At 32.9% G+C, this 24,032-nt stretch overlaps 1 protein-coding gene across 1 annotated transcript in view; it reads right to left on the reverse strand.

The window, feature by feature from the left end:
- The window catches only part of ST8SIA4 (ST8 alpha-N-acetyl-neuraminide alpha-2,8-sialyltransferase 4), a 100,398-nt gene that overhangs the window by 34,494 nt on the left and 41,872 nt on the right, over positions 1-24,032 (reverse strand). Inside the window, 1 exon segment of the mRNA XM_054488190.2 lies at positions 18,338-18,631. Coding sequence (XP_054344165.1) covers positions 18,338-18,631 — 294 coding nt within the window.

Consider the following 24,032-nt stretch of genomic DNA (forward strand, 5'->3'; position numbering starts at 1 on the left):
ACACACTGCCTGAAAGGAATCTCTACTGGTGAAATGTTGCCTACTTTTTTGCAACTATTTCAAATTTGATTTCTTAAACTCATGCGGAAAGATGTATATTTGAGACCTAGCTATTGTATATGTTGTCTTAGTAAGTCACTTAATCTGCCCAATAATGTCTTAATGTCATTATTTTTAAATGAGATATTCATTGGAAAATATGCAGTATTCTCCATTTCTAAGAGTGTCTGAATCAATTACCATATATGTTTATACTTCATTCTACTCTCATAAGGCAGAATAATAAAACAAATGGTTAGAGAGCTGGATAAAACCAGAAAGTAGGATGAATGAATCGGGCTTGTTATCAGGATGAATGAGACAAAGCGGTACATGGGACTGTCAAGGACATGATGTCAGTGCCTAGAGTATAGAAGACAGCACAGTTTAGCTCTGCCTCACCATAATCATGAAGAAATAGAGATCTAGGACTGCCAGGTATTCTGATCTTTAAAAGAATCACCAGATATTGAAATGTCTGTTGAAAAATCTCGTGATACTTAGATGTTGACAGTTAATTTCATTTTTAAATATCTGTGTTATTAAGCAGGTCAGTAGGCCAAGTCAAACTGTGAGTCATGAGTCTGCTACCTCTCTTCCACAACCAGAAGAAGGAACAGAAATTACAGTATGGTGTTTCTATAAGATAAATGAAAGAAATCAGAGATTTTAATGAAGACCGATGTTACATTATTTAGACTGCTAACGAATACACATCAAATAACATAACCAAAATACATCTTGGCCAGAAGTAATATGTAAATTATGTATTTTTTTCATTCCAGTCAAAACATTAGTAACTGATTAAATTTGGAGCACTAGAGAAAAAAAACCTGTTAAATTAAATATCAAATTAAAAGTCACTGTATTACAAGTATTTATTTATTTATCTATAAGAATATGATTAATTTAATCTGAATTTATAATGAAAATGTTTCTGTGAATTCCAGAGACTCACTGTAAGTCATCAACACTGTAGATGCTTAGGAGGTATTCTCTGGCAGTTTCTTTTGCTATAGCTTCATGAATATTTGCTTTGAATAGACTAGCAAATATGTACAATAGAAAATAAAATTGCTACTGGGTAATTTCAGCAAATCATAAAATGGTGGTATTCAGTTTCCAACACTATGACATCCACATTATAAACTTCCTAGCAAAATGATTTAAGCCATAGTGACAAAACTTGCACTTAAGAGAACATTAATTTTTTTTCTTTTTTGTAGAGATGAGGGCTTGCTGTGTTGAAAAGCCTGATTTCAAACTCCCAGTCTCAAGCAATCCTCCTACCTTGGCCTCCCAAAAAGTTGGAATTACAGGCATGAGCCACCACACCCACCCTTTTAAAAATTTTTCTATAACCTTCTGCCATCTTAGAATATGCAAAAAAATTATATTTAATTATGATATGAATTTCACTTGTTTTCTGGGTGAATACACATTGCAAGGTTTCATATCTTGTTTCAAATTTCATTTAAACTAAAATATTTCAAATGTACATAGTTTGAGCCTTATAAATAATATGGCACACCATCAATCAATTTGCCAGAAAAGATCTTGATTTTGCTCTGCAGATGTCAGCTGAAAGCCTGAGCAGATAAATGAACTTAAATTTAATGAAATGCTTCGGAACTCAGCTATAGAATTTATGCTCTCTTTGTTAAATTGAAAAAATTACCATTGAAATTCTATTTTAGAATTATTTAAAAACTTGGGTCCAAAGTTTGAACTATAAATCCTTAGCTACAAAGGCAGTTAATTTAGTTGTTTCCTCTTCTTGTCTATGAAAAATAATCTTCTCTTTATCTCTGGCCAGGAAACACAAGACAGAAACAGCTCAAGATCTGTGATAACTTATATAAATAGAAAGCACTCACTTTCTGAATATTATTTTGGCAATACATACAAGGGTCTCTAAATCAATAGGTTTTATTATACTGAAAAATCATACATCAAAAAGGAATGATAAAATGGCACAAATATTGCCATGCTATTATAAAGATACATTGTTCTATAGTGAGACTGGTCGAAAGAGAGCTGCTCCTGGAATCAGCAACTCTAACTGTGCCACTAACTGAGTGTCTATTTTTGAGCAAATGAGACTCTGGGCTGCAACAGTCTCCTTTATAAAATAAGGAATTTAACTGGATTATGTCAAAAAATCATGAAAATATTTTCCATATGTAAGCATTAGCTACATATAATATATACATATATTTAAATAAAAATATATACTTTTAATATTTTCAATTCATACGGAGTCTTTTTAAAACTGTTCCCGATCCCAAACTTTTATATCATGTCATCTTATTTGGTTTTATCAGTGAGACACAGCAACATTGTCTAATACCTGAAATGAGAATTTTCAAATGTGTTTAGATTTCTCCAAGTTCTTATAAATTTCCTTTCACCCTTTTCTTTTAACATTTTAGAGTATTTTCTACTTATTTTAAGGAAGACTGTAGTGCTATTTTAAAGAAATCCAAAGCAGAGAATACATACAGTTGTTTGATGAAATATTTGTGTGTGTGTGTCTATTTATATATATATGTGTGTGTATATACATACATATGCACATGGCAATTTTAGAGTTTTTTTTAGGGTAGAAGTTGGGGAATTTTCAAGGAGGCTATGAAACTAGTTTTCAATGTGTTGATCTAATGGACTAAAAAACAAGCTATGAAAATGTTCCCTAATATCATCATCAGCTTGGTTAGAAAATCCCCAATCATACCTAAATATTAAAAGGGTCAGAACATTGAGCGAGTTGCAAAATTCCCCCAAGCAGTTCATTTCATCATGACTCACAATGCTTGAATAAGGCAAAGTCATTTCTTAACACACAAGTTACCGTAGAGGAAGATGAATGCCTATATTATCTCCTGACTAGCTTGGGCAGCATAACATTTTTGGAGCTTTTTGTCTTCCATAGGGTCTCTTTTCTAGTCAGCCTACATTATCTCTTATAACATTCTTGTCTCTAGGTTACTTAAGAATATAAGGAAAAAAAAAGTCCCCAAAGTTTTCTTATTACATATATTCCAAACAATAAAAACAAATGAAGATAGTTTGTTTTTTAAAAAAAAAATTGTTTCTGTGTGTTTTATTCTCTAGTAAGTACCCCTTTCCCTGGCCCCCAACTAATCCATTTGCAATCACAGTATGCCTCCTCATTATCACACTCAGTGTCACAGTAAGACATCCAAAAACTTATTTCCTGTGCACGCCAAGTTAAATGAGAAAGCCAAAATAAGGGAAATGCAAAACCTACTGTACATCATGATAAAGAAAGAAGAGAGGTTCATAAATCTATTTGGAACGTATTTTTGTTGTCATGTTGGTAATTTCTAAACAGGTTACTGATTTAAATAGTTGCATAGCTGTTTACTCTTATTGCCTTCCATGCCCTTCTAGAATAAAGTTGAGTATGTAAAATTATGGTTGGGAACCTGATGCTTTTTGTAAACTGGGACTTTTGTAAATTGGGATCAATACAAACTTTTATTCAAGCCATAGGTATTGGAGTCATTATGCTTATTTCTTTCAAAAGAGGTCAATTATGCAGTATATTGCTGAGGCAGGAGGATAGGGTCTGGAGGCAGGGAACATAAGGCCAATTCACGCTGACTTCTTAGAACTACATCAAATGGAAACACTTCAGCTATGACAAGAAATATCCTCTCCATTTACATAGGGCATACACCAAGTAACCAATGGAAACCTCTAGAGGGTATTTAAACACTATAAAATTTTGTAACACAGTTATTGAGCTCCTATTCTTGGGCCCGCTCCCATCCTGTGGAGTGCACTTTCATTTTCAATAATTCACTGCTTTTGTTGCTTCATTCATTCCTTGCTTTGTTTGTGTATTTTGTCCAATTATTTGTTCAAGACAGCAAAAACCTAGATACCCTCCACTGGTAACATAGTTTTGATACAATTTATGGATAGGCATTATTGTAAATTCTTAGTCTATACTTTTAGCTGATCTTTAATACTCTTTGGAATCTCTTCTGTGAATCTCTAATCTGTGACAAATTACATGTCACATCCACCAGAGGTATTACAAGCATTTGCCAAATCCCTTGATCTAGCATTCCAAAACTACTTTGTCCCTTCCCTATGTAATCTTGTTGGCTACCAAGCTGGTTTTGTTGCTTGAGGAAGCCCCTGCTTTGTTTTCTTCTTTGCAGCTTCAGACCTAGCCCAGTATAGCACTCTGTATATGTTTATAGAAGGAATGAACGTGATATAGCAGGAACACTTCTATTCGTATTTTCAAAATGTTGTGGAATTACGTGATTTCAAATATTTGACTGCTTCAATAGATTTTTTAATGAAAAATATCTGTATTTCACTTTTATTCGGTCTGATAGGAATTTGCAATTTGTACATTACTAAAATATTTGTATTTATATATTCTGTGTTATTTCTCATAAAATAATTAGCTTATTAATTTTGAAACTGACAGCAATTCTGGTGTACGCATCTGTTCCAGAGAAAACAGAAAGAGAGGAAATAATTGTGAGCTGAGCAAAGAACAAAATTTTAGCAGCATTGATTCTTCCTGGTAGTGACGTTTATTAATGGAGACCTGCTGATGGATTATTTGATTATAGCACAGATGGATTCCACAAAGTGTCAAGTTCCTTGTTTAAAAAAAAAAAAAAAGTTGACTATTAAGAAGCAAAAACAAAGCTGAAAATTTTGATAAAGTGCCCACATCCCACCCCAACACTATCCCCAATTTTTATTATTCCCAGATAGGGACTATTAACATTTATAATGACTGTACAATTCTTTCAAGCAGTATTGAGAAACATATATTTTGGTATAAGGTTAGCTTGCCATATTGTAGATTTTATATGTGCCCATAAAATAGTTTTTGCAAAAAGCTCACTGAATTCTATTGAGAGGAATAAGATCATAATTTGAATAAAATGCAGAATCAGAACTTTAGCTGCAAGTAATGAGTTTACTTTAATTAAGATTCACAAGTGAAAAGAAAAAATAGTTTCTATTAGATCAAATTATGAAATATATTAATAGTGTAAAGTAGAATCTGTGCCATGTTAGATTATGTTATGATACATTCAGTCACATGATTCTTTTAGCTATTTAATTTCATCCAAGTTTGTAACTGGTGCAAATATTGTTGAATATCTAAAACAAAGAAGCTTTGAAGTTGAACTCAGTTGCTTGATGCTATAGCTTAATGAACATTGGCAAAGTTTGCTGAAATTTGTATAAAGGCCAAGGAAGCTCCTATTATAAAGACCAATAATTTATTAAGGGAAATCCATATATGCTATTTACCTAAGAATTCCTAATTACTTTATTATATCGTCACTTTATTATTTTGTTTATTTTTTAAAGAAAGATAATTTTCCACTGATTTTACTATCTCTAGAGTGACATCAAAAGGCAATATTTTCTTTAGGAGTGTACTTTAAATGACTAATTAGAGAATGGGCAAAGCAATATAGACCATACTTTCATTATGAAAACAATTTGATGTTGACAATAAAAGTTTATACTGTCTGAAACAAAATCAGTTTATTCTTAGTTAGAAATAAGGTAGCAACTGCCAGCACAATCTCCCTCTGCAACATATTCCATTCAACTATCAACATGGTCACTGGAAGATGGTTTGGAGGATAAAAGTGGAAGCAGGTAAGAACTGAGTGTTTATAATTGAGTTCTTAAGATGCTAGCATTCGACTTGTGTTCTCTCCAGGAAAACTTAACCAGAGGATATAGCTAAACAATATCATTGCTGAAGAAATGAAGTCTGATGTTGAAAACTCATGTAAAAATAAAAAAGCAGCAGGCATTTACACAATATAGAGCAATGATTTCTCACCTACAATTTTTTGTTACTGAGCTTAAGTATGATGCCTAACCTTGATCCACCTGAATGAAGATGCAATGTATGCATTATCATGAGGAATAGAAGTCAGCCATACTGTTGCTCCAACATATTTTCCACTTCTTGCTCTGCAAATTCCCAAAGTATGTTCATAGGGCCCTTATAAATCCCTTCTTTTAATCTCAACAACTTATTTGCCCCTAAGAATGAATTAGCTATCAGTTATTTACACCTTACTTGGTATTTAAGCATTTTGTTATCTCTCTCCAATATTTGAAGTTTAGGTGGTGCTCATTGAGACATAAAGCCTTTTGAGTTATATTGAAGCAAAGTCTTAAGAGGGATAGAAATTCTTCACGGAATGTACAAAAATGGTACCATCTGGATGGCTCCCTAATTTGCCAACAAATAGGCACAATGTTATACTAGAGGGCCAGAGTTCCTAAGAAATGATGGCAAGTATCCTTCCTTAAGAACTGAGCAAATACTTTAAAATTTTGCTTTCACTTATGCTCCTCAGGTGACAGCCCCAGCATAAGATCATCTGGAAGAAACAGTTGTGTAAGAATTTGCATCTTATATAATGTGATTTGATTGATCTCAAAAGAAACTATTGAACAATATTTCCCACACATATCAACCACCATGTATTATGTTTAAATATAATCTTCAGAAAACCATACTCAATCATAAATGTACTATCTTGAAGGGAGAGTACATTCACCTACTAACACATAAACAAGAAATCTCATCCAGCAGAGTAGTGGGGAACACAGAATAACCCTGGCTATTTGGGATGCACATTGATGAGGGGAGGCTGCCAGAGGTATCAGAATCAGGCCACTGCATTTTGATTTTACTTCCTGCACTGGATACTGGTCTTCACTAGGGCTCTATTTTGTGATTCTTCTCTTGTAGGTCTGAATATTCTTTTTGATTTATTTTATCCATTGAATGTGAAAAAGTAAATGGCTTATTTCTGAGAAGTCAGTCATAGGTGTTAGGCTCAAACTGGAAACTGTAAGAAACAAAACTTCCAGCTTGCCTCTGGTTAATGTGGCTCTAATACTTGGCTTTATGTAATCAAATAACTGAAAAAGATTGTTAAAGCCACTTTAAAAATAAGTTTATAGCTAAAGTCTTTAAACTTATTCTGCTACAATGTATTTACTCATCCAGGTTTTTAAATGATTTGGGGGGTAAGGTTTTAGAGCAAAGAGAAAAAGAAACAGAAATGACTCTTTCTTTGATCTCTTACCAGTAGGAATCTGATGTGGCACACTAGTCTCTGAAAAAGTTGGCAGAATGTATCAGTATCTTGTTTCCTACATGGCAATTCTAGTGGTCAAGCCCCAAGTCTTTTGCCTTATTCTCTAACTTACTTCTTGTATGTTGAGCTGGCTTGACAAATGGCGATAGCCATAATTTGGAAGTTGTGGCCTGAGGCTGTGATTATATGATCAACCACATGAGACACTAGAGTTAGTTAACTGACCATGATCAATCACATAGAAACAAAAGACCTAATCTAAACTATTACACTCAAGCTAAAGCACACTTGTATCATTTGAAGAAGATAAGGACCTGTAACGTTTCCAAAGATTTATGGGAAATTTGATTAAATAACTTTTCTCCACAAACTCAGGAAGTAGCTAGTCATGTTCACTGTCTAAAAATTTATATTTGCATTTAACTTTAAATTCCCAACTATTTAATATTTAATAATTAGTTAAAATACATTAATTATTTTACTATATATAAGAAATCTCTGAATGCAGTACTTGACCAGTCATCTTGACTTAAATTAGAATAGCTTAATGCAAATTAACTCCGTATATATTTTGCATATTGATCAATGTTCTTTTCTCCTGAAAAGTCAAAGAAACAAGGGAATTCCTGAGGTTACCTGTGCACCTTCTATCACTCATTAAAAGATTGAGCCTTGAAAGTAAAAGGTAATAGAACAAATTATTGAGCTTTCCCTATCGTTCATTAATATAGCAGTATAGTGCTTTGTTCTGATTATGAAATTTTAGTCTTAGAATTTATAAAATAATGACAATTAATTTATTTCCCCAGCTAAAATGTTTTTAGTAACCATTTTTCCTCTATTGAGCACCATGATAAATTAATATTAACAAATAATGGATTGATTTCTTTATGCAGATTTTGAAAGATAACACCCAAGAGAAAACTGTTACTAAGTTATAGATCTAGGGTACTTTTCTCAGGTGGCCAGGATGAATTTATAGATGGTCAGCCTGGATGCTCCCATGCGTCATGCCTCATTATTATGATTCATCTACTTTTCTTATCAGAACTTGCTCTTTTATTTTTACCCTAGCAACACCACAGGCAGGTAAAATTTAGTAAGCATTAATTTCATAATTTAGTAGATTCAGGACACAAGTTGATACATAGTTTGATCAATAATAAATTGCAGGAAAACAAACTATCCAGATTACGTCCTCACTATTTAGAATTCAAGCCTTCCTTCTTGAAAGTTTCCCTCTTCTTCACCATAATACTGCCTAGTGAAAATAATTTCTAGTGCTACCCAGATTGATGAAAAAAACCTCTTCCTCAATTCTGCTTGGTTCCCTGCTTGTTTGAATTGCTCTAGAGAACTAACTGAACCAAATTGCACTGTCTAACTTCAGCACAACTTTGCCCATTTTTATTCCCCACCCCTTTGCACATGTGCCTCAACCTCCACCGTAACATATACTGGGAATTTATGCTTCTTATTAGTTATAGAGATGAATAAGTCAATCTTTGCTATGAAAAAATTTAAAATAAACCTACAGAGTTGAAAACAAACAATAGTCATACATTTTGAAGAATGTTCCAAAAGGGAAATACATCCCTTGAGAAGAGAATACAGAGAGCAGAAACCCAGGTCAATCTCACCAAAAGGAACAAGAATGAGAAATGATGCCCAATTGAAACTTACCTTTAAATTGAGACTTGAAGGAATAAAAAATGATCTATGTGAAGAGGAGAGAAAAATACGTACCAAGAAGGAAAGCCCAAATTTGCCAGTGTTACAGGGGTGCTATGAAAGCTTAACTACTCTTCCAAAGAAATTCTAGATATTTCGCAAAGCCTTTTAGTCTCAATGAGAGGTAAGCAGAACTGGGAAGCATATTGGTCAGGGGCAGAATGAAAGCTGTTTTCCATAGGTTCCAGTTTGAGCCACACACTTGGGAATATCTTCTCAGACACAAACTATTTATACTTCCACATTACACAATGCAATATGAATAACAGGATCTGCTAGGAAATAACATTGTGACTGAAGGGTAACCAGATTAAAATATCAGGAAACACTGAAGTTCTGGAAGTGTGCATATCAGAGTCTACCAGTAAGGAAAGAAGTATCCTTTCATGGAAATCTCCTTTGGTTTAAAATACCTAATACGCAGCATCTAGCTACTCAAAAACATTAAACTAGGACACATGTTTTATAAAGAAATATTACAGCTGTGTTGCTCATAGGTCAAAATAGAAACCATATGGAAATATTTTTAGCATAAGACTAATTTTAAAACAAGTAAGCCATTTTCAGAAAGCAGTTGGAGTGAATATTCTCTTTTCAAAGTTGTTTTTTTAAAATTGCTTTTCCTTATGTGACTTGAGTTGATTGAATACTCCAAAACAATCCATTAGAATGACTAATAAACTTGATTTCCTGAGGTCTATTGATGATGTATTTTAGCCTATAGTTTTGCTAAAGACTATTGGGAGCCTGGTCTGATTCAAATTCTTCTGAAAACCCATGACATTCACATGAAGTTATCCTGCAGAAGATCATCTTCATTTTATACAGACTTTAACCTTTACATTCATTTAAAATGAATTTTTACATCTGAAGATGAGTGCGGCAACTGACATTTGAGAAACCATATTTTTGTTAATTAATGCTGAAAAAAAGTTGATGGATGATGTGTGAAAATATAATCTGTTTATTTGTTAGAAACCATAAAAAATATTCTACCAAAGCAACTAATGTGTGCTTTCATTCTTTTAATAACCATTAAATACTTTTCAACAGAGTGAAAACTACCCAGATGAGAAGTTAGCTAGATATGTCACTTGATATCTGTAAGACGTAATTTTTCCCTCTTACATTTAGCTAGGAATTATGGTATTGATCATCGTGGTGTAAAGTACAGGCACAGGTAGTTTAGGAAGGTATGCCAAAATAAAATATCAATGTTCTAGCAAAACTCTGGGAATCCTGGGCGGGTACATTAAGTGATATCCTCTTGTTCACCGTAATTTTATTTAATAAAAATAATGAAGCAAAAAAGATGCTGCATATAAAGTATGTAAATCAATTAGACTATTATCTTATATTCTTAATGAGGAAATAATTCAAAACTTATTTAGTCACTTAAAGTAATAATGTGAAACAATACCTACTTAAAAACAAAAGATGAAATTACTAGAAATAAATTCAAGATGGCATGTCAAACACCAACAACAGAAATATAAAAGGGGGGCTATTTACTATACATTAAGCATGGAAAAACTGATTTCTGAAAATCCAAAGTGACCACAGTTGAATAAGATTCAGTAATGTACAATTATTACAAGAAAATCAATATATTATTGGCACTGTGTTTGACATACAAAATGTCTAACAAAGTAACTTGTATAGAAGAATAAACATATATATTATGAGTATACTATTACATATTATATAATTATATAAAATACATATTTGTATATTTTATATTTGTTAGTATGTGTAAATTATTTACAGTATATCTATATATGTGCCATGTGTATATATATACAAAGAATATACACATATATGCACACAGAGTATATATACTCTGTATAGTATACATAGAGACAGAGAAACAGCAAGAGAATATATAGAATTATATATAATATATTAATATATATGTTTTGTGTGTGTTTACAAAGAAAGTATATCGACAGTATATATAGACTATATATATAAAGTCTGTACAGTGTGTGTATATATAACAGTAAATATGTATGTATACTAATTTTATTTTTCAAATACATAACAAATAAATACTACTTCAGATATAGGTTTTCCACAACTGACATTTATGAAAAAAGTTACGCATTTTTAAAAAAATTAATAATTGCAGAAATCAAAGAAAGGGCAAATTCAGCAACAAACATGTCTGTCTATTCTTTTTATATAATATTTACCTAGGTATATATACATGCTTATATATATGAATGTGTAACTATGTGTGTCTATGTGTGTCTATATATTTCTTATATATATTTCTTATATATATTTCTTCTGCTGTCAAGTAAACATTTAGATGATGGTGGGTTAACTTAATTGTGGTGTTGAAATGTAAAGAATAAATATCAAGAGAAAATGACTTTAAAGAAGAAAGACTTTAGAAAGCTATCTTTATTATCATGATTACCAAAAATTTAATGAACCTCTTTAGGAAGTTACAGAGAATACATTCCTGAGGATGTTTAATTAAGGACAAGAGTTTTTTTGTGACAGTTTGAATATTCCCATGTGTAAGGACAAAGTTCAGAACCAGTGATTCTTAGAGCCCAAAGGAATCTATACGATTATATACATCAATACCTATATTTTAATGGTTATAAATCTGACACTCAAGGATTTAAACAGTCTTGTCTAAAGTCAGAATAGGAAAGGTTTGTTTCATCTTCCTTGGAAATAAAATTTCTGTGTAATTCTTCAAAATTCTCTACGTCAGTGTTCTTAGAATTGTTCAAATCCTCTTTAAAATCAAGAAAATTTTCGCAGAACCTCCAAAATACATATATGAGATTGAATTTAAGAAACACTGCTGGCTGAGTGCGGTGGCTCACACCTGTAATCCCCGCATTTTGGAAGGCCAAGGCAGATGGATCACCTGAGGTTAGCAGTTCGAGCGCAGCCTGGCCAACATGGTGAAACCCCATCCCTACTAAAAATAGAGAGAAAAAAAAAAAATTAACCGGGCATGGTGCCTCGTTCCTGCAGTCGCAGCTACTGGGGAGGCTGAGGCAGAAGAATCAATCGCTTGAACTCAGGAGGCGGAGGTTGCAGTGAGCCGATATTGCACCACTGCACTCCAGCCTGCGCGTCAGAGCGAGACTCTGTCTCAAAAAAGAAACCCAAAAAACAAAAATAAACAAAAAACAAACAAAAAAACACTGTTGTAGGGCATGAGATGTTTACCAAGTATTTCTAATAAAAAGAAAAATTCTTAATTCCAGGCAAATCTAAGCCAGTTTATGTAGCCCATTTATCTTACACATACTCGTCCTTTGCAATCACTAAAAAAGACTATATTTTTTTAAGTATACAGGTATCTTATGTATTCTCCACTAAAAGATAAATAACAAAAACCGAAAGTATTAGGCTGGTGCAAAAGTAATCATAGTTTTTGTCATTACTTTCAGTGGCAAAACCCACAACTACTTTTGCACCATATTACTACTCACGGAATCAAAATTTTAAAAATCTATATGAAATGAATTATCTTTAAAAATTTTTTGAGAAAGATGTAAGTTTAAAAATGGTAAATAACTTTAGAATTATTTACTATGGTGGTGACGTCACAGAATATTATATACATTTATCAATGTCATCTGTGAGTACTCAATCCAAGTTTTATCTTGATTAATACAAAGTAGAAGCTTATTAATTTAATGAAAGCATAACCCCCATTATATTAAAACAAATTACTACTTATAATGTGGTGACAAAATAGTACATATATATTACTTTTGTTATAGTAGAATTAAAAAAAGTAAAAATTAAAAAAAAAACTAAGGGGCCATAAAAATTTATAAGATAATTGAGTTAAATATCTAATTTTGGGTTTAAATCTTTTAATAATAGTTCATAATAATTAGCAGGGGCCAAAGGATTAGAAAGTAAATATTTTAACATTTTTTTCCCAGACTCGAATATCAACAGATCAAAAGCTTAATGTTTAAAATTAAAATATCTGAATACAGATCACATTTTCAGAAGGGAACATATTATACAGTATTCAGTAGGTTTAAACCCATCCATACCTCTATGTTTATTAAAATTCCCTTTTTTTGTGGGAAAAAAACACATTCTAAATGAATCCATATTGTGTAGATGTGTGTGTGTATATATATATATATATATATGATGTATATATATAAGATGTGTGTGTGTGTGTGTGTATATATATATATAAACAGACAAAAAGGATAGATGAATAAGAGCAAATATTAACTGTTGTTACTTCAGGATATTGTAATTGAAAAGGTAATATAAGACTAGTTTATATATAATTATTTGTTCAGAATTATTATTGTAAGCATACTTTTTTTTTTTTTGAGATGGAATCTCATGCTGTCGCCCAGGGTGGAGTGCAGTGGCATGATCTCAACTCATTGCAACCTCTGCCTCCTGGGCTTAAGCGATTCTCCTGCCTCAGCTTCCCTAGTAGCTGGGATTACAGGCATGCGCCACCATGCCTGGCTAATTTTTGTATTTTTTGTTAGAGATGGGGTTTCGCCATGTTGGCCAGGCTGGTCTCAAACTCCTGATCTCAAGTGATTCACCCGCCTTGGCCTCCCAAAGTGATGGGATTACAGGCATGAGCCACCATGCCTGGCCTATTGTAAGCATATATTAATTTCTTATTTTTAAAAATACTATTATTTTATAAAATCAGCTAACCAGAATTGTATATTTATTTTCCTTTCCCTATCTCTCATTGTTCCTATAATTTAAAATATTTTTAATAACAAAATAAAATTATACACAACAAGAACAAATGAGAAGTAATACAAATGTCCATCAAACAAGATTGGTTAAATACATTATAGAAAAGTATATAATGGAATATACTTTCTTATTTAAAAAAACAAGCTGTATTTATATGTTGTTGAGAAAATGTCATGTTAATTTAAAAAATACAGTGCAAAAGAGTACATATGATTCGAGTTGTAGAGCTACTACAATAAATACATATTTAGGTTTGTGCATATGAAACATAATTTTAAAATATGCTTCTCTATCTATCTGTCTATCTGTAGGTTTTTTGGAAGGATTCTTAAGAAATTATCTGTCATAGTTCGATAGTGAAACTGAAGATACACTTCCTGTAATGTTTGTTTTTTTCCCATATTAAAAGTAAGAAAATTAAGTATAATCATCCCACCAAAGTAAAAACAACACTTGGTTATTACTAGTCAAATTAAAGTAACTGTAAAATAAGAATTTTTACCTAACTCTAAGTATTTTATAAAAATGTATTTTGAGCTATGTGTTAGATAATAATTTAAAATATTATATAAAACTGTCATTAATTTAAACAGGTTATTAAGATATTAAGTGGTATATTAATAATTTTCTTAGAACTGTATAAATAAGAGGCTTTTATTTTACATTTTGTAGTCAAATTTTTAAATGACTTTGAAGTCCCCAAATCCCCTCTTCATGCTTACTATCTTATTTGCTCCACTCTTTTTTTTTTTGAGACGGAGTATCACTGTGTCATCCAGGCTGGAGTGCAGTAACATGAGCTCGGCTCACTGCAACCTCTGACTCCCTGGGTTCAAGTGATTCTCCTGCCTCAGCCTGCCAAGTAGTGGGGACTACAGGTATGTGCCACCACATCTGGCTCTTTTTTGTATTTTTAGTAAAGGCAGGGTTTCGCCATATTGGCCAGGCTCGTCTCGAACTCCTGACCTCCGGTAATCCACCCACCTTGGCCTCCCAAAGTGTTGGGATCACAGGCATGAGCCACTGCACTGGGCCCAAAATTGCTCCTTTCTTTATTAAAAAAAAAAAACAAAAAACAAAATGTTGATTTGAAAAATGCAGCCCATGTGGGGCTTCTGAAGAACTACCAATAAAAAAGTGGCAATCCCACACCAATTTTATGCTTTCATACATTCTCTTAAACTTGTAATTTATATATCTGATTTGTCCCCATTAGATTACTCTCTTACTATTTTTCAAGATTCTTTTTAAATTATGAATCTACCTACATATCTTTTCCTTCTATTTTACTGAATATGGTTTCAGAAGAATGACAATACATTAAAACAATACCTAAGAGTATCTGAAGTTTGTGACTGATGGTTTCATCTTCAGAGCTTTTAGAAAAATCTAAAATTGAATAGGTTTTTAAAGTTAGTAAGGAGTCACAGTTTTTAGAGGGCAAAATGTTTAAGTATTGATGTCTGACCGTATGAAAACTATCTAAATGATCCTCATTGTGTTCAGGAATCTTGTTTTACAAATCACTTAAACTTTTTATTTTAATTGCAGTACTTGGAAGAGCCTTCACATTTTAACATTATGATTATACACACCCTAAATTCTGTGTCTTGGGTGCTTTAATTGCTCATGAGAGGTAACCAACTCCAGTAATCAACAGAGGATATGAAACTTCTTATTTTGCTGAACTGTATTAACCACAGGGTTTCAGAGAGGTAAGTCAAAGGAGATGTAAAACAGTTACTTAAAGAATAGTTCTTTGGGGAGTTTGCCTTTGCTTTCATATCACATAAATCATTTTTGTTTCATCGGCGCTCACACTTCCTTATTTTCGTTTACAGTTCCAGCAGCAAGTACACACATTATGTCAAAACGCTCTCTTACGTACATCAATGTATTAGTTTCAATAAAATCCATAAATGAAGTTGCCTTTCACATGTACACCATGTGTACAAATTTCCATTCTATTTGAAAAGTCACAAGCCTCTCTAGACCGACTTTTATTATTCTTGGCCACAGTTTAGAACTCAATAACTTGACACTTTAAGAGGGTATATGTAGATTTGTGAACAGGAAGGTGAAGAGAGAAGTTATTTCTACAGAATTCAAAATCAGTTTAGAAAATATATCTAATTCACAGTAACCAAAAAAAGCATACCATTCCTTTCACCAGTGGTCAGAAGTTTGGCCTTGTTGCTCTTTGGAATAAAATGGTTAGGAATTAGTGAAGTAGTTTATATTTATAATGGTTATAAAAGTGAATAGGACAAAACGTAGGAGTCTTGTTAAATTACTAAAAGAATCTGCAAAGTTTATGTTTAAAATATCTGTAAAAACCCATGTGTATTCCCTGTTAATCATATATAACACTATCTGTATTCTAACTTACTGAAAATGCACTACTGCAGTCACTCCTCTTATTTCATGCTTTGGTTTTGGTATTGGATTGAGAAATATAAACCAAAATCTAGGAAACAAAGGTAGTAATTCAGAGTAATCTTAAGTTTTCTCATTAGTTTTCCATAGTCAGGGAGGACTTACTTCAGATTATTTATTTCTAAAACTTAATCTGCTATCACTGGAATGTGTTTGTGTGTGTGTGTGTGTGTGTGTTTAAGATGGAAATGTTATCTTTTTAAGGTGTTTTTCAGAATAATATGATACCCAAACAGACAAAAAAGGACATGTTCTTAACACAATGCACTGTAATGTTACAGTTTCTTAAGATGTACATTTTTTAAAGAGTCAAATGGTAATTACCAGGGATATTTGTAACAACAACAAAAAAAAAGCAGTGACTTATTCTTCAAATGCAGTATTTTTATCTTATTTTGTTGAAACTTCCTGTCAAACACCAAGAGAATGTGTGTTGAGTAACCATGATCTAATTATAAGAATTCAATTTAGGCCAGGTACGGTGGCTCATGCCTGTAATCCCAGCACTTTGGGAGCTGAGGCAGGCGGATCACGAAGTCAGGAGATCGAGACCATCCTGGCTAACACGGTGAAACCCTGTCTCTACTAAAAATACAAAAAATTAGCCAGGTGTGGTGGCGGGCGCCTGTAGTCCCAGCTACTCGGGAGGCTGAGGCAGGAGAATGGCGTGAACCCGGGAGGCAGAGCTTGCGGTGAGCCGAGATCGCACCACTGCACTCCAGCCTGGGCAACAGAGCGAGACTCCGTCTCAAAAAACAAAACAAAACAAAACAAAAAACAAAACAAAACAAAAGAATGTAATTTAATTGTATGCCAAATAATACAATACAAGAGACTATCTAGAGATTTAAACAGGAAATGGTAAATCCTTGCAGGAAATTATCTCAGGAACAAAACAAAAATACCTTAGCCCAGTTCCTATTACAGTATAAGAAACTATTTTTAAGTCTGGGCTTGGAAACCTGTTTTTTTCAGGACTTGTATCCATTGTATTTAATTGGCCCCCTGAACTTGCCCTTCCTTCCCAAGTCCACTGCCTCTGTTTTACATCCTTATTATCTTATGAGTAAATCAATCAAAAGCCTAATTGGTTTTTATGCCTCTGGCATTTTTCTTGTCCTTGTCAAATAAATGTCTGCAGTTACAAGATTTCTTCTTAAATTCAGACATCTAACTGTGTTTCATATAGCATAAACTCAATTCCCTTCTCAACCACACCCCAAGTTACTTTTCCAACTTTGTATTCCAGTGTTCCACAACAGACTCCATTATTCCATGTTTACTGTTCACTTCATCATTTGCTTGACCTGGTACCCTCTAATAATGCAACGGCATTTCCTTCTGTTTGGTTTTCTTATTCTCTTTCTTTTATCCCTCTGGCAATTGCTATTCTGTTTTTAAAGTCCAGTTCAAATGTTTGGTCCACTTTCCAAGTGTCTTTGTGAACTCAAGGGACAAATTATACACCTCTGACAATAAATTCCCCTATTAGGCCACTAGTGAATTGTATATGCGTCTGTCTGTACCATAAAGCCTATGCATTTTTTAAAGGTAGTGATCAGCTCTTCATTTTTGAAGCTACAGTATCTGACACTCAGTATACTTCCAGTAAAAATACATAATTTCTCATCTGTGGTTTATCTACTTTACATACTTATATGTGTGCATGAGTGAATTTGGCCTTTTGGTCGTTTGCCACTTTTAAGTGAGAGTTTATATTTTAATGCTTTTTTCTCAACTTATGTTAATAAAAGGGAAATGTTGGCTTAATTCATTAAAACAGCATCTGTGACTTTGGGGGGAAGCATTAAGGCATTTTATCACAGCCAGCCTCCTTTCTCACTAGTAGGCCTCTTGGCTACAGATGGGACTTCATTGCTTCTTAAATATATCTAACATTTATGCTTACACAATATTGCCCACCAGCCATTCAGCACTTCTGTTGTTTCCTTACCCAAAACTCATTAATTTTACTGTGAATTCTTATTACTTTTTAGTGCAAAAATATAAAAATTAGTAGTTTGTTCATGAACAGACATAAATAAGTGCCAGGTTCAACAATTTGCTTTTTCAAAAAAGAGGGTGAGTTAAAATCATATCATACGTAAACAAACCTCAAGTTTGTAAATAGAGTAACCATTATAAAATAACAGAACATATATCCATTTGGAGATTTTACTGAAGCTTATTCTTGTCTAAGGAAAATGTTTAGTTATATGTGTTCCACTGTGCCAAGGACAAACTGGTCCTTTCCAGTCACTTACCCTCTGACAGCATGAATAAGTCTCAATGATGGATAGGCAGTTCGCACTTTCAGTTTATTCTTAAGGATTAATGCATTAACCCACTCCACGTGCTTCTCTCCTCCTTTGACCATGAAAGCAGGAATCCAAAGGACACTGTCATTCAGCATGGAAAGTCTATGCACAAATTTTTCTCTGTCACTCTCATTTCGAAAGCCTCCAAATGCTCTTTGTACAACTGATGGATTCATGGTAATAAAATCTGATTTAGTTCCCACATCTGCAGCAAATTCCACCACAGGAGCTAGATTACACCTGAAGAGGAAAAAATTAATGGGACAAATGAAAAAAAAGAAATATTCACTGGTAAAATGGTGTTCATGAAAAGAAGAATGGGAAATGAGCATTTTTTTAACTGTGTGAAAAGAAAACCAAAAGATCATCTACTTGGTAAGATTACATTTTCAATAAGTCTCTGCACATGCAGGAATACTGCCTGCAATAAAAATATACACTCCCAGTACAGGGCTCAAAATGCCACTTGTATGAATTCAATCTGTTGTCTAAGAATACCCTTTGCTATTGTCTCATAAAACCACACAATTTGAATTTGTAATCAGAGAATTTATGATGGTAAATTCACAAGGGTTCTTTGGCCATTCTAAATGGGGAAGAAAAATAAGAAAAGTGGAGATATCATGTTTAATATGACTTTCTGGGGTTTTAAGTAATACAGAAAAGCTTTTACTATAAGATCAAATATCAACCTTCCTGTTATTTTAGGACATCCTCAAAATATCTGTTTTCCCTTTTCGGGGAATGCATCCCTGGGGAATGCATATGTAGGGAAAGGACAGAATATGTTGTACTGTTTTCTCCACTAGAGCCATAAGGTTTTGAAAAGAGCTTGGGCCTGATGTTATTTATATAACCTGTTATTTATATTTATATAATCTAATATAACATTCTTATATTAGAAGAAAGCTTTGAAAAGCACCTGAATTTGGCCTTTAACCAATTTCTGATACTTCTTTGATCGGTCACATAAACCTTTTTATACTTGATTTTAAAAATAGCTTCTTTTTTTTTTTTAACTATTTTTAACTTGCTTTTAAAAAGGTAGGTTTTAGTTGATAAGAGAAAAGTTAGATTTTAATGATTGCCATTCTAACTGGTGTGAGATGGTATCTCATTGTGGTTTTGATTTGCATTTCTCTGATGGCCAGTGATGGTGAGCATTTTTTCATGTGCTTTTTGGCTGCATAAATGTCTTCTTTTAAGAAGTGTCTGTTCATGTCCTTCGCCCACTTTTTGATGGGGTTGTTTGTTTTTTTCTTGTAAATTTGTTGGAGTTCATTGTAGATTCTGGATATTAGCCCTCTGTCAGATAAGTAGGTTGCGAAAATTTTCTCCCATTCTGTAGGTTGCCTGTTCACTCTGATGGTAGTTTCTTATGCTGTGCAGAAGCTCTTTAGTTTAATTAGATCCCATTGGAAATCATCATTCTCAGTAAACTATTGCAAGGACAAAAAACCAAACACCACATGTTCTCACTCATAGGTGGGAATTGAACAATGAGAACACATGAACACAGGAAGGAGAACATCACCCTCTGGGGACAGTTGTGGGGTGGCGGGAGGAGGGAGGGATAGCATTAGGAGATATACCTAATGCTAAATGACGAGTTAATGGGTGCAGCACACCAGCATGGCACATGTATACATATGTAACTAACCTGCACTTTGTGCACATGTACCCTAAAACTTAAAGTATAATAATAATAAAATAAAATAAAATAAAGAAAAGAAAAAGTAGCCAACAATCTACTAGATAGAAAAAAAAAAGTTAGATTTTGATAAACAAGAGTTTACTGTATTGGGAAAAAGTTGTTTGAATCTATTCAATCAAATCCTTCATGAAAATATGAAACTATTTTTAATACTTTTATCAGCCTTTCAAGGGAAGGGATTTTCTTTTTCTGCATTTTTGCATGTTTGGCTACATTATGAAAGTTCCTTACATTTCTCTTCCTTGTGTATTTTGTCACATTAATCTTATTATTAAACATTTTAATTAAAAAGTAAAGTATGTGTTCTGATACTAAAAATGCTGTCTTATATATCATTCCTTATCTCTCTTAATTAATATATCTTGTTACTTCCTAGATCTCTGACAATATTTAGCTACAACAGCAAATATATTTCATCTCAAATTCTATGTTATTTAGGGTTAGCTACTGAGGGAAAAATATTAACACAATAATATTATTTAGAAAGTATAAATTAAAGATTATTATTTTTTCAATTCAGGTATCTTTAATTACATCCACTATATTATATGACAGAGTATGTATTTGTTTCTACTCATGATTCATACCACCAATTATGATTAGATATTATTCATTCTCATTATGGTAAGAATATTACAAACAGGACTACCCAGAGAAAATTTGCTGCATGCGAATACTTGTCAAAGTGAACACCTTCTTGTGGAACTCAAGGAAGATCAAGGACTTGATCATTTTAAAGTCCTAAAATGTGCTCTACAAAAATATTAAAAGTAATCTAAACTCCTAATGAAGCTAGTTATGACATGAATTTGGATACTATGGGGAAAAGTACATTCTGGACAGCATTATTACTGACACTTCTTTAGGTGAAATAGGGAGAATACATGTAACATTACAGTTAACATGTTCCTGTTGGGGAAGTGGCTTCGGACATATTTTTCCACTACAACAAACCCTCAGTAATTTCTTTTTAGAGGATTCTGATTGTAGAAAAAACAATGTTTATACTTTATGTTTCACTATAATAGTAAAACTAGTAAAAACCAACCCAATTAAATAGAATAAAAATGATATATTCTGCTGAATTATCCCTTCAGGAAAAAAATCACTCAATTACTGTATACTTTTTCTTGCCACATCTTTAAACATCCCACCCCCATCCATATTTGCCAATACCCACTCTTGATTTTCTGGCCATGAATTTCTCAAGAGGTGGTAAGAGGCTCATCAATTAAAGCTGAAGGCTGAAAGATAAATGCTTTCCACTTTGAAAGCAAAAAGAAGCTAATAGAATAAGAATATTTATGGAGAACAGATTAATTTAGGAAACAAACCAACATATTTGATTTAATTAATGAATGCTAAATGAGTATGGTGCTAACTAAAAGAGCAACCAGAGATCAAAGAGTAACAAATCCACATGCAGAGTCTTGAGGATCTGAGCAGAGCCCAATCAGACTTTGTCAAGGATAGTAACTGAGGTACAGAAAATAACAAGACAGAAGACACTTCATAAAATACAACCCTTTGTGGATTTAGGAGTCCAGTTTGTTCATTTTCCTGGGGAAGAATAAATATACATTTTCCCTGGAAAATAGAGTAATACAATGTCCACATGTTGCTGGTAAATTAACCACTCTGTGGTTGAGTCAGATTTTTAGTCATATAATTGGCTGAATGCCACATATTTAAAAGAAAGCATTAAAAAATCAAAAATAACCAATGAGCTGTGTTGCACTCCAGCAATTCAGTAGACTTGTTGTGAGCATCCAAACATTACTAGCAGCAAAACTGCTGATTGAATAGGATTAGGAATATATTTGCCATCACAATTTTCATTTTTCTTTTTAAAAAATTCCTTAGAGGCTATAATATTCAAAATTAGCCAGAATGTGTCTCAAGCATTTATGAGTAATACATGATGCTCATGTTACTCTTAATCTCATAAAATAGAGGAGTAGCCAATTTTAAATTGATGGACTTTGGTGAGTCAAAATTGTTGAGTGCATATAAACATTTAATAGAGTCAAACAATATTATCTTTAGCCAAATTAAATTGTGCCCATTTTATATTTGACATGTTGAAAACATATACACAGAATTAGCTGTATTAACAATACTCTTTATTTACTCTAAACTTCCCAGTTCTCAATTTATTTGTGTTTATTCCCCAATATTGATTAAACATCTACAGGAATGCAGCTAACTCCACTGTATTCTAAGCCTCTGAATTTTCTTCCATGATTTCACACTGCATATGATGGCTTCTCATCCCTATATGCAGAATTGAAGGTACTTTCATGTTAATTTAAAAGTTATATAAAATATTTATTTTAGAATTCATAGGGAATAAGTGCTTATTTCATGTATCAGCACCTCAAGATTACAGAATTCCCTAGCACAAAATCTCTCTTGGATTGGCCATTATTCTCTGCAGTTAAATGATAGTTCAACAATGCATGCAACTAGGAGATCTCACTTGCATTTATTCAACAGGCATTTATTGAGAGTTTGTTTTGCAAACACTACTCTAGAAGCTCAGACTTTTTCTCTAGCTATTTAGTTATTTATGTTATTTAACAATGACATAATCTATCCAAAATATATTCTTGACAGATATTGTTAGTAGTATCAATAAGTTAATTCTCATTCATTTAGTGAAATATTTTTTAATTCTACAACGTGTTGTATGTATCTGTGCTAGGTATAGAACTCATCATCCAAAACTGGAGTAAATATGGTGTAAAACATGGTGTTCTGTAATAACTGGAGGTTGTCACTTACATCCTTTCACACACAACAGATTAAATAAGAAGAAAACAATTCTAGGTGTATTATAGACCAAATTTTCCCCACCTTTGTTGAAATTCAGACAAATTCCAAATACATAATTATCATCCTTTTTCTTTTTTGGCCAATCCCACTGTGTTGCTTCCTGTGCTAACTGACATCTCGCAGCCAAAACATTATTACCTATGGAAACACCTTTGTCAATCCACTGTGAAATAGGAACCAATGTCTTCTCTTTTCTGCCCCTAAAGGAAGCTTGTTGATGCTGTTTGCTCCCATCTTGTTTCTCAGCTTGAGGAGCAAATGGAACAAAAAAAATCTGTTAGCTATCTTTTCTTAGACTTTCTGATTACTTTCTCAAAATTTCTAGGGCAAGTTGGCACATGCGACCTGCCAGTCTCTTTGACTTTCCTGTCATGAAGGTTGTGGGCTCCACATAGACCTGAAACCATTCATTTTGCTTCGAGGTAAAAAGTAGTATTAACTTCACTTTTAGATAACAAACTAAGGTTAAAGTGGTTGAGAAACATGTCCAAGGGCATATAGGTTATAAAGGAAAAGCACCATCTAGTTTGGAATCATTCCAGGACAGGAGTTTTAACTGACACTATTATACATATGATTTCATTCAGAAATGTGATAAATGTCTATAAATTCATCCTTCACACAAACCTTCCTATAGAAGAAAAAGTGTTCTATCATTTATCCCTAGCTTTTCATCTCAGATTCCTAAGACTCAGGTATATTATTCAAGGCCATTCAGCCATGACCTTTCCCAAATTTTGAGCAGTTATTAAACAAAAGGTTTTAAACATCTAAAACATAAACATAATATCTATACCTCAGATCTCTTGATAGACAGGATTTCAAAATGATACTAGAAAGTATTAAATAACTAATTGATAAGACTTTTGAAATATTAACCATAGGATTAAAATTGACTTTCATATGGTATACCATAATGTAGTAAACAAAATATAAGAGATAAAGTTGAAATATCACATTGAACATTTGCATGTTCAGTATGATGAATAGGCACACAAAATACACACATACACACACACACACCACATTTTATGCTTTTAACAATACCAACTGATGAAATTCTCAGCTTGATAGAAACACAAACAACACACA

This window comes from Pongo pygmaeus, chromosome 4, assembly GCF_028885625.2.
Source record: "Pongo pygmaeus isolate AG05252 chromosome 4, NHGRI_mPonPyg2-v2.0_pri, whole genome shotgun sequence".
NCBI lineage: Eukaryota > Metazoa > Chordata > Mammalia > Primates > Hominidae > Pongo > Pongo pygmaeus.